Below are 12,607 nucleotides of genomic sequence, written 5' to 3'. Positions count from 1 at the left end.
AGTCAAGTCAGGTTCACTTTTATCTGTGTAGCCCAATATCACAAATCACAAATTTGCCTGAGGGGGTTTTACAATCTTTACAGCAATAAAACATCTTCTATCCTTAGATCCTCAATTCGAGTAAGGAAAAACTCCCTAAAAAAATAATAGGCAAGTGATAAAAAACAAAACAAAAAACAAGCTGCCTTGGTTTAACAATGTCTTTTGAGAGGTGTAATTTAGGGCCTGACCGATATTGGATTTTTGGGGCTGATGCCGATACCGATATTAGGGAGTAAAAAAATTCTGACATAGCTATATATATAATCTTACATATACAGAATATATACATAAAAATACATTTTTTGCAATGATCCCTCAAATGTGGTTACCAAACAATTGTGACAAAGATAAGTAATGGGGGCATGATATTTTACAGTTTAACAATAAACTTTATTGTATAAAATGACATCAGTGCACTGAAACAGTGAACTTCATTGGGAATTTAATAATTATAAATAACTATAAATTAAAAAACACAACAAAAAAACATATGTACATACATATTAAACTTGAATTAAGAAAAAGGATTGAATATATAAAAAAATTCTGCCTATATAATTTAAAAAAATAAAATATATATATTGGTGCATGTCGGACAACATATATGTGGATATATCTGTGATTTGCCAATATCGGCTGATAAAATCAGCTGACCGATATATTGGTCAGGCTCTAGTGTAAATGTTCCCAAGACCATTTCATCAACAATATTTGAGTTTATATAGCTTATATAGTTTTTAAGATATCCTACTGACTAACAATCAAACATCAAACAAACTGATGGAATGATTCGGTGCACATTTCCTTTAATCTATCTCCTCTAAAAATTAGTTTGACACTATTATTTATTAGATTGGATTCACTTTAATGTCAAGTTTCTCTGATATTTGTCTTGGGCCACAAAGTGAACAAACATGAAAAATAATTTGAGCAGACAACAGGTAAGTAATCATCAATATTTAGTCAATAGTCAATCAAATCGTTTTATGATCCTCCAAGTCCCCTTAAATCCTCCACAGCTGCTCTTTTTTACTGTTCCCAAGGTCACCACTAAAACCTGCTGCTTTTGGCCATAACACGCCCCAAATATGGAACACTGTCGTTAAATATTAAACTTGCTGATTCAGTGGACAGTTTTAAACGATAATCTTTTTTAATATAGCCCATAACTTGCAACTGTCTGTTTTAATCTTTTATGATTTTCTCCATTTTCTATTTAATGACCGTGTAACTGTGTAAATACTAGGTTATAAATAGTAACACTCATCCTCTACTTTCCTTCTTGTGTATTTGTATGGTTTTAAACGTTTGTTTTGGTTTTGCTGTTGAATTATAAAGCACTTTCCTGTGCATGAAATGTGTTATATAAATAAAGTTCATTCATTCATCCATCAATAGTCATATTTGCATTGTTACTCATTCATACTGTATAGCATTAATTCAAATTATTGCTTGTGTATCTTTTTGGAACATTAACACTTATGTACTTGTGCACGCATGTTAGGGATTATATGATGTATATTACTACCCCTTTAGTTACAGAATAATTCAATGAATTAATTAACAAGATCTTGCATCACGTATAGGAAAATTACATTTCCAAATCGTGTAAATTAAAAAAAAAAAGCTTGCAACCTGTTTTTTCACTTTCACTTCATGCGATGAAAAGTTATAGCCTGAAGTTATGTTTTTTATTCTATGGCCTACAAGACATCGGCCATTATGCAGCCTGGGAAAAGTCCTCAGCCTCCCACCGGGGCTGGGTAACATTTGATATCATCGGATACAGGGGTGTGGTGGTGGAATAGGCTCAAATTATCCGGGTATGCAGCATTATTTTGGACTCAACGTGCAACCAAACGGGGGGAAACTACTATGAGCCCAAACAACTGTCCGCGAGCCCCGCTGCTGCTGCTGCTACCCGGAAATATTACAAGGGCCGGAAAGGACCAATGTTAAGGGAGCACACGTCACTCACTTTTACCCAAAAATATTATCACCGACCATCCAAATTTCCTCGGCCGTCGAGTTCTTTAGAGAAAGCTCCCTTGCCACACCGGCGCAAACGGTCATAATCAAATGGCAAGAAGGCGGCGGCGGTATCCGTCCGCGTTGATTTCTGGGGGGAACCGTGTAAGCTTTTACCCAGCTCAGCATCAGTGAAAATGGCTCTGACTAACGACTGGAAAACAGCACGCAGAAATGGACGCGGACGATAGCTAGCTAGGCGGTTAGAAGAAGGCGTGACAGGCCTCATCCATCTGCAACTGGATGCGTAGGTAAACATTTTCTCAATATACGCAGATGTATAAGCGAGCGTTAGCATCCTAACGGTGCATTGGATATTGTAGTTAGGAAGGATGGCTAACGTTAGCAACAGTGGTTATGTGGGTTTTCTAGATTGCGTGTGGCACCAAATGGCTAAACACGCCGAGCACAGTGTGAAATAGGATGCTAAGGGGGGAACCGTGAAGTTTTGCATGCAAGCGCGTCCAATGTTTTCCTTTTTTTTTTACTCCAAATGTTAGCCAATACTATTACAGGCTGCCTCCTCAAGTGCATCCGTTGTTACTTGCGCCTGTAACGTACTGCTAATGTTTACATTGTGCAGCGAGTGTGATGCTGATGTTAATTGTAGCATTTCTGCCCTTCTTCACAGGATTTGCTGGTTTACATAAAAATGAGAGGCAGTCAAATATACGATAAATTATCTTCCTCATCTGCCAGGGGATCGTACTCCCCTGTAGGTTCATCGGATCAATTAGAGGAAACGGTAAGAATACAAGAGGTGAGAAAATCGACATTCAAAGTGAGTGATTCAAGTGTAGCCAGATTACCTTCAGCCTACAAGTACAACAATGGGAAATATTAATGTGATTAACAACTTATGCATTTCAATATTTTTCACTGTTTTTGAACACTTGGTAAAATGTTGAATTTATTTGCAATGTTGTCTTTTTTTCTTGTTCCCCTTTTCATCAAAGAGAAATAATTTCATCATTAAATTGTTTATGTTTGTGTCTTTGTTGTTGATGGTTGTAGATTAGATTTAATTAAATTTAGTAGTCATTGTACAGTGTAAGTGCCAGTACACCAAAATCCAGTTTAGTATCTAACCAGATAGTGCAAGTATGTGCAAGGTGTCATAGATTTAAACAAAACTGGATGATCTATAACCAATTAGAGTGTGAGCAATATGAATGGATGTAATGCCATATATTTTTCCATTATGTAGACTTATTTTCATTCTAAGAATGAAACAGTGATGGCTGTTTAATGTACCTAATAGCTGCATGCCATTGGGCCAATTTGTAATAAATAAATAAAAACAGAAATAAAAAAGTCAATGGTGCAATTTGGGTCAATTCTGGGGCTGGAGAATGTGAGCAAACAAGTTTTAAAAGAGGATGGAATGAAAATAATTAACATTTTTTTGCAGGACAGGTTGACCTGCATTTGAAAACATTTTGTAATGCTCTTTGATGTACATTTCCACACAATTAATAGTTTCATGCTGAAAAGGAAAACCTGGATAAGGGACTGACTGTCCCAATGATTTCTACCAATTTATGCATCAGAACTATTCGGTAAGACACCATGCCAAGCTCTCATAACAAGGTATGCAGAAATATGACTTCTCAACAAAGAATAACATCATAAATTGAGACAAAATCTCACTTGCGTTATCTGATATTCAATGAATTTTTTATCATCAGTCTGAGTCATTTTAGTTTCTTTCATCATGATGATGGATTGCATCCAAAATGTTGAAATCACTGAAGAACAGGTTACAGGAAGCTCTGTTCTCCAGTACATACCCTGAGGGTTAACACTGTCTAATAGTAAAACCCTAAAAGCAGCGAAAAGCATGTTTTCAAAGAATAACAGCCACACTGTGATAGGACCTATCTTTCATGGCTGAGTTCTTTTTTTAATGACTGTGAGCAAGGTGGAAAATGCAGTGTTTACACTCTCAACTTCCTTGTGGTAGTATTTGTCATATTTTGCAGAATAGCAGGGTGAGTACAAGTAAAATCCAAATAATCAGTTAAAATACACAAAACCTGTATTTAACCAAAAGTGATGCATTTGCGGTTTGATGTGTTTTTTTCAGTCAACACGGTCACATCTATGTACTCTGTGGTATTGGTAGAGATAGATAGCCATTTATACTGTACATTTCAACTGCGAGGATGAAATACAGTATGAAATACATTACAGAACTACTACAGCATAAAAGGTTTAAGAGTAGGTTGGCCAGTGTATAATACTGTAATAAATTGTGTCTAAAGTAGGTCTATTAAATAAGCAACAACCTTTAACCCTTAAACAACCTCTGCCTCATTAAACCAGTAACTTATACCTTTGTAGCAGAGGTCTATGAACATCTAGATGTAAAGGCTTTTAAGAATGTAGAAAAGAACTTTTCTACATTATGTAGATCCATATTTACCTCCATAGTAACAAATGAATCTAATGTTAGTGAAAATGAGCATTCATTCACCGATTCTGGTTGTGCTGCAACCCAGCAGAACCACCTCATGGTAAGTTATTATAAAATGTGAAATGTTCCATATAATTATTAACCTGATGAGGTGGCTAAAAAAATAGAAATGTATTGTTCAATTATTTATGTTTCTTCACTTGATGTAGACTCCAGTTAAACTATAAGTTATATTGTACAATGGTCACATACCTCACTTTAACTTGGGGGCTCTTGGCTTGTAGCTATCCATGTACCATTGATAAATAAAAAATGATCACAGTATTAATAAACCTTTTGTAAGAGAAATTGTAGGATGAATAAGAAACTTAGTATCTGTTATTTTGATATCAAATCTAATGTATATCAAGAACAAAGAGTGGAACTAAAATTCAGTGTCAAACCTAGTGAGATGATGCTGAACTAAGCATCAAGTCATTGGTGGCTAAGTTTGTTTGAAATTCATTAGAATTACATAGTCAATGATTGTTGCACATAATGTGGGCCATGGAGATACATTTCTATCTTGTTATGTTACAGTACTGACTTAAATGAATTCTGTTCATGTACATACAGATTTGCCTGAATGGATGGAGCAGCGTTTTATAGGGTCAGATGTTGCTTTTCAGAAAGGGACAGAAAGTAAAATTTGTTCAAAAGGATTTTCTTTCTTTCCTCTATGACCTTTATCCCTTTTTGACCTTTGTTTTTTCAGCTGTAGGAACTTCTTGGCTGAACGCAGATGAGGAATCTTGCTTAGATGAAGGAAAATGTCAATGCAGTAACTCTCAAAGGAAATTTTTGAAAATTAGTTGGAACTCCTCTATCTGTCAAAAAGACATCTTTACCCTTTGATCATAAAGTCATCTTCTCAGCTACCCCACTGCTTTTGGAAGTAAAGTGTGGGCAGTGGATGATCAAGAGGGAGTAACAACAGCTGAACTGTACAGTCTGGAGAGACGAACTTTAGAGTCAAGCTGACATTCAAGTAGTTCTGGAAGAAATAGTAGCATAACCTCACCCTTAGGGTAAAGTTTGTCTTTCACCAGTCAGTGGTGGGATCATTGTTGCCGCTCCTAGCGCTGGAGGTTTGGCTCTGCACCCCCATGTGCCAGTGAGTGGGAAATGTTCCAATTTGGAAAATACAATTTGGACATTATAGAGATGTTAAGTGGGCACCAGGCCCACCAGTTCAAAGGCCTTGGTTTAGATCGACAACTACAGCATCAACAGCAAGTGCAACTTCACCAGCATCAACTCCAGCAGCAGCAGCAGCAGCAGGCTGAGTCTTCTGGAGCTCTTCTGTCTGGACTTGGCTTGGGCCCCCTGCAGGGGTCTAGAGGTAACGCCTTTTCTGATTCTGCCTCCATTTTTGCCAAGATGAGTGCCCCTCCTCCCCCACCTTTACAACAACAGCCTTCCTCATCTCAGAGCTCTCGTTCAAAGTCAAGCAAGATGAGCAGCAGCAGCTCAAGCCATTCTTCAGGCTACCCACAGTTCCTGCGCTCTTTCCACCCGTCTGAGGCAGCACTAGCACAGGAGCAGTTACATCCAGGTGTAGGCCGCTTTGAGCACTTTACCGGGGGAAGTAGCAGTAGTGGGAGTGCTGGGGGATTAGGAGGATTAGTAACATCAGCACCTCCACCCCCTCCTCCTCTGCATCCCGGTCTCTCTGTCCCCCAAGCATCACCCGGCCCCCCCTCTTCCTCTCCTTCCCCTTCAACCTCTGTGGCCACCTCTAACAACCCTTCTAGCAGCAGTGCAGTCAGCTCATTGGGACACCAGTTGGTTGGGGCCCAGTCTGATGCACGGAGCCTTCACCAACAATTTAGTTGCATGTTAGCTGCTAATCAGTATTTCCTTTCTGGGGTGCCTGCTAATGCTAGTTTAGAGCAATTTCTTGTTCAACAGGGAACCCATAACCACTTAGGGATTGGTTTAAGTCAGACAGGTGGGGAGCCTAGTTCTAGTCTCGCTCCGCCTCCTGCTTTGCATTCTTCGCACTCACATGGCCACTCCACCCCCCAGCCACAGCAGGCCCCACAGCAGCCTCCCCAGCAGCAACAGCTTCCACCTCACACCCTGTCTCATCCTCATTCTCATTCCCATCCTCACCACCCGCTCCACCCAGGCTCTCAGCACTCATCATTGAGTGGCTTTGACTTACAGGGCATCCCTGTACTCTCATCAAATCAGATAGCTTCTCTGATGCAGCAGGAAGCAGGTTTACCCCTCCCCTTGCCACTTCATTTATCCTTGTCAAAGGATGATGGTAAAGGGGAAAGCAGTGGAGGTGGAAGTAGTACTGGTAGTAGCAGCAGCAGTAGAAGGAAGAAAGCTATGGCTGGTTATTTGCCACAGAGAAAATCTGATAGCACTAGTAATGGCGGCAGCAGCAGTCATGGCCACAACAGCCACAGTGGTAATCCTAGCGCTAGTAGTAATAGTGGAGGGCTTAGTCATGGTCAGCCCCCGGCTTTAATTGGGAGTGGGGTTGGTATGTCAAATATGGGTGGAGATCCATCATCCCTTCTTGCTTCATCATCTTCATCCTCATCAGTAGTTTCTTCCTCCTCCTCTGCTCCCTCTTCCACTGCTGCCTCAGTACTGGTTACTAATGATTCTCACCTTTCTAAATCTGATAACCAGAGCTCAATGCAACCCAACCCCACAGAGTCTGATACAGAGCACATTTATAGCTGTGGAGAGTGTGCCAAAAGCTTCCCTCACCTTTCAAGCCTTCGCAGGCATTTGCGCATGCATGAGCCAACCACAGCTGGTACTAGCAAAAGTGCTACTACTGGCCCAAATCCTGTACACATTAAAACTCAACCTGACCCAAGCCTTCCCCATTCGACCCAAGAAACTCCCCAACCCTCATCCAATTCTTGTCCTAGCCCAGACAAAATATTTCATTGCCCTGAGTGTGGCAAAGGCTTTAAGAAAAAAGGGCACCTCCTGCAACATGGTGTATTACACTCTTCAGCCCGCCCATATGGCTGCTCCACCTGCTCTCGGGCTTTTAATCGTAGAGAGTCACTGACACGCCATGAGAAGATACATGAGGAAAAGCCATTCAGATGTCCTGCCTGTGGTCGTGCCTTCCGTGAGAGCACCTCTCTACTCAACCATGCTGCCTCAGGCACCTGCGGCAAGCCAGGTAGGGGACCCAAACAACGGGGCAGCAAGACAGGAAATGATGGTGAGGACAGAGTCGGGGGAGGGGGTGGAGGAGGTAATGGAGGAGGGGGAACTTATCAAAGCAATAGAGGGGTAATTTATGGGAAAACTGAGGAAGAAGATGGTGTAATCATTGTGGGGGAAGGAGAACCAAAATCAGGTTTAGGATGTGATGGTCTGTTTCAGTCTGGAAGGGAAGGGAATTCAAATGACAGGGACAGAACAGATAGTAAATACCCCACTGACTACTCTCGGAATCGTTACACAGGCTACCATGATGATCACCGTTCTCAAGGTAACCCATCTCCATGCTACTCTGGTGCCTCTCCCTGTGGAAGTGGGATGGCGGGCCCAGCTCTGAGAAAGGCACCCTTGGCCCCGACACTGCATCCACACTCACAGAGCCACAACCAGCACCACCATCCGCAGCAACAGCCCCACCTGCCCCTATCTTCTCTACTGGATGACTCAGAGGATGATGTCACTAGCTCTGTCAATAATGCAATCTCTGCTATAACAGCAGCTAGCAACAGTGGAAATAGAGGGGATGATAGGGGAGACATCATAGGAGGTCTACTAGGTGGTCTTGGTTTAGGTCCTCTGGGCTCACCTTCATCAACATCTGGCTTGGATAAGAATTTCAGAGGTGGTGGGAACCAGGAGGCTATGAGCAGCAACCCACAGAATCCTGCTGCCAAGCCAAAACGTCCCCGCAAACCCAGAGCAAAGAAAGATCCAGCAGTTGGTGGACAGCCCCCCAAACGTAGGCAATACACTCCGAGAATGGGGCCCAGCGGTCTCCCACGCACTCACCTCTGCAGTGTCTGCGGTAAGGGATTTGCACGTCGCGAGACCCTACGCAGGCATGACCGCATCCATACTGGAGAAAAGCCTCATCACTGCACTGTTTGTGGAAAATATTTCAGAGAGGCTTTTCACCTAAGCAAGCATCAAACAGTCCACTCTGGGGCAAAGAATTACAAATGCAGTATCTGTGGGAAAGAGTTTGGTTACTCCCAGAGCCTTAGGAGGCACAGTAAACTCCACCAGAAGGGGGAGCTGGAAGAGGTGCCCACAACACCAGCTGCAGAGAACCTAAACAGCTTTAACCCAAACCCTCAATGTAGCGTGGCCCAAGACAGGAGCCAGAACCAAGCACCAAGCACCTCCTCCTATTACTCCTACCCTCAAGATGTCAAGCCTCAAGACACCAACCCTCAGCCACAACCCCCACCCCAGCCACATCCCCAGGCCCCACCTCCACCTCGACTTTACACCTGTGCTATATGTTGGAAGTCGTTCCGCCATCACTTCCACCTGACTGCCCATCACCAGACGGTTCATGAAGGAGGGGGTGAAAAGCTCTTCTGCTGTGAGGTATGTGGGAAGGCATTTGCTTACTCCAATAGCCTTACTCGACATAGGCAATCACAGCATGGGATGACCCGCACTGAGCCGTCTAACCCTCAAGAAGGCAGCAGCGGGTCTGGAGACAACAGAGGCGGGAGTGATGTTAATCAGTCAACGTCAGAGAGTGAGGCTGCCACCAATGCCCTGCTACAGATGGCTCCTTCCACAGAAGGCCATGGAGGGCAGAGTCTTAGCGTTGTCACTCATAGCCACCAGCAGCCACCCCCACAACCACCACCAGCTGGTTATTCTCCTCTCTTTTATGATGCTGCAGCAGCCCAAACTTCAGCATCTAATGCCCCAACTTATTCTCAGCCTCTGCCTCCAAACTCAACAATCATGCCCCCGCAGCACCCGCACTCCCCAGCCGGGGTGAAAGGAGAGCACATATATCCAGCTGGATCCCGTAGCCGCACGCTTCACACCACAGCCCCGTTCCAGCCCCTTACGGAACTGCCCTCCACTGAACATCATCATCTGCATCATCATCATCATCTCCTCTCCCACCATCATCCTCATCATCAGTCAGGTACCCAGTCCCACCAACACCTTGACTGCAGCATCCAGTTATCACATGATGACATGAGACGACACAAGAAGAAAAAAAAAAAGTCCGAGAGGAGAGATCGGAGGGAAAATAAATGGGAATCCCAAGATTTAGTCAGATTTGATGGAATCAGAAGGAAGAGAAAGATAAGTTGTACAATAAGAGGGCAGTTGAATAAAAAACAAGGCTCTCTTCGTTTGACAATTAGGCGGGGAGGAGGATCAGGTGGTGGTGGTTATAAGCTTGTCAACACTGGGGGAATGAAGGTGCAGATCCTGTCATCTCTAAAAGTTCCTGTGAAACGTTTTGGCTGTCCTATATGTCCCAATTCTGTGTTTTCCCGCAAAGCGGGACTGTTAGTCCACATGGCAGTGAAACACCCACAAAAAGCCTTGACCACTCCGGAGCGACTGAGGTGCAGTGTATGTGGGAAGCAGTCTCACCGGCCTTTGGCAGCCTTCATCCATCGGGCCTCCCATCGTGCCAGAGGGACTTTCTCCTGCCAACGCTGCTCCGCTCGCTTCTGGAATGCTACACTTCTCTACAGGCACAAGGTGTCCTGCCGCCGCAGGGCTAAAGGACTGCAGCGAGGTGATGCTAAGATGCTTACGCTTTCAAAGAGACCAGGAGAGAGACAGACCCGAGAGGGTCAGGGGGAGATGCCATTCCTACAGGGACCATACAGATACTGAGCATCCTGGTATCTCAAAAGAGTGGCATACAAGAGGGATATTTCTGTTCTAAATGGGAAGGTGAGAAAAAAAGGGACTTGAAAAGGCATCTATTGCCTTTAGGAGAATTTGCCTGGTGTCTGTGTTGACATCTACTCTGCTGACTATTAGAATGAGTGTGTTAACAACTACTGTAGAGCATCCTATAAAATATCACCAGAAATTCTTCCAGATTATATTGGAAGGTGTTTCAAAGACGTGACTGTTTCCATAGGATCACTAACCCCTTAAGTGCATTGACACTATGCTTGGCTGACACTGTGCAGTTACTAGACAAGTTTAGGTGAAATGACCTGCTAATGTATCTCTCCTCCCCATATCCTAACTAGAATCCCTGCTACACCTCTTGCTGTATGATAAACGTCTCTGCTGTGTATTTTGTCTTGTTGTTGTTCACTTAGAGGCTCTGAGGATTTTTTTAAATGTAAAGTGCATTTATTAGGAGTAGGGACATGGGGACAAAGACATTTGTTGATAGTTTGTCAGTGCATGTTTGTTCTCTGGTCAAGTTTTTTGCTGAGGTGATATCACTCCTACAGTATGTGATGGTTTATTCAGTATATCCCCAGAAGTTTGTAGTGTAAACTTGATTTGAAAGTTGCTCTATATTCCCTAGTGATTTAATCACGTATAGATAAAATGTCAAAGTTGCTGGTAATTAGTACAAGGATCCCTCTCCTGCCAAAATGAAGAAACTTACAAAAAGCCTTGCTTGTTATGTTCACTTTACTTCATTTATTTGAGATATTCCTAGCTTTTATACCAAGAGATTGAAAACAGGTTAAACAAGTGGACTGTAACACATGTTTATCTCATGTTATTTGTATGCTCTTTTTAGCAGTGATTATTTCTACAGTACTTCACGGTGTGTTTAAGTCAAGGACCTATCATAATAGAGGCAAATGTAATATTCCATGTATTTATGTGTGTAACCCAATCAGTCTTCATGCCAATATATTTAACTCCTTCTACCTTGTTTTTTCTTTTTTGCTGAGTTGCAATCATATTCTTACTGTCAAGCCTTTTTTTTTTTCTTCTGAAGAAAAATAAGTTTTGTCACTTTATTCACATGAAATGTTCATACCCCTTTCAAGCCTTGTTTTTTTTTCTTCTAAAGAAAAAATGATAGTTTTAGTAGATTTCTATCACATTATTTACTGAAAAGTCAGTAGTTGATTATATTTCAGCAATGAATAAACCTTAAGTGTAATCATTTGTTTTCCCTTTCATTTCTCGTTCAAAGTTACAAACTGCAATATCCAGAAGACGGTACAAACTGCTAGTTATTAAACATAGTTAAGATGTAACTGTTACCAAAGCCAGTATTGAAGTTACACAATTATATTTAGCTATATGTCCTATGTGAATTTGATATCACTGTGTGGATTAAATGGATTTTAAGGATGTAGTACCAATAAATTTCATTGAAATTCTTAGGCCTGCCCAAGTTATTGGTCAGATTACCCTAGGTTAATTGTTTTCATTAATATTTATACTATATATTTACTATACTTGAAATAAATGGCTCTGTAAAGCATCTCACTCCTATTCCAGCTCCACAAGATGGCAGTAAACAACTCATTTATACTGTACTTATGCCCTGGTGTGGAGGAGTGTGACAGTCACATGGATTTTACACTGATAGGGGGGTGGACTGGTGTGCCTGAGTGTTGTATGACTGTGTGTCTGTTTGCTCTTGACTGCAAAATTAATAACACAAAGTAAACAAAATGCTTGTGGCATCACTCAGTAACCATGACCAGTTGAGTTTAACTACGTTTAAATGAAAAGTAACAGTACAGAAATTAATGTGGTTGTGGAATTCGACAAAGTTTGTGATGCATGCAAGTGATGTGGACATGTTTAAATTACTTTAAAGCAACAAGAGTGCGTGTTTTGATTCAGATTGATGGTAATGTTAAGTTTTGCCTTTAAACCTGAAAAATGATGATTCATGCCTACTGTACTCTCAAGTGGGGTGAACAATGGTTGCAATTTTAGGGCCCCACAGCTGGAGATGACATCAAAATTTCCAGTTGGATTATTTTATTGAAAAAACAGGGCAGTAATTGAACCTCTACTTAGTGTTGACAACACAAATAGTTTAATTGAACACGTCCAGTACATTATATTCATACAGATTATAAATTGTACACTAAGGTAACTTGAGTCTGTTAACTATTTACTTTTGCATGTCCATGACTGGGGAAGAAA

At 41.8% G+C, this 12,607-nt stretch overlaps 1 protein-coding gene across 5 annotated transcripts; it reads left to right on the top strand.

Moving 5' to 3' along the window:
- Nucleotides 1–1,842: 1,842 nt before the first annotated feature.
- On the top strand, nucleotides 1,843–11,827 carry si:dkeyp-69b9.6 (uncharacterized). Of its 5 annotated transcripts, XM_067601311.1 has the most exons (4): nucleotides 1,844–2,321; nucleotides 2,702–2,815; nucleotides 5,241–7,685; nucleotides 7,974–11,827. In XM_067601311.1, the coding sequence occupies exons 3-4, from the start codon at nucleotides 5,651–5,653 to the stop codon at nucleotides 10,352–10,354; spliced, it is 4,416 nt and encodes a 1,471-aa protein (XP_067457412.1). In that variant the 5' UTR covers nucleotides 1,844–2,321; nucleotides 2,702–2,815; nucleotides 5,241–5,650; the 3' UTR covers nucleotides 10,355–11,827. The 5 variants fall into 5 exon arrangements, with proteins under 5 accessions (XP_067457410.1, XP_067457411.1, XP_067457408.1 ...); XM_067601309.1 differs by having other exon boundaries at nucleotides 1,843–2,317; nucleotides 5,241–11,827; XM_067601310.1 differs by having other exon boundaries at nucleotides 1,843–2,317; nucleotides 2,702–2,830; nucleotides 5,241–11,827.
- The last annotated feature ends 780 nt before the right edge of the window (nucleotides 11,828–12,607 follow it).

This window comes from Thunnus thynnus, chromosome 10 (assembly GCF_963924715.1).
Source record: "Thunnus thynnus chromosome 10, fThuThy2.1, whole genome shotgun sequence".
NCBI classification, from domain to species: domain Eukaryota; kingdom Metazoa; phylum Chordata; class Actinopteri; order Scombriformes; family Scombridae; genus Thunnus; species Thunnus thynnus.
This window is presented reverse-complemented; position numbering and strand designations above follow the sequence as displayed.

Excerpts from the sequence above, each read along its gene's own strand:
- si:dkeyp-69b9.6 (XM_067601309.1), top strand. The coding sequence starts at position 5,651 with ATGTTCCAATTTGGAAAATACAATTTGGACATTATAGAGATGTTAAGT.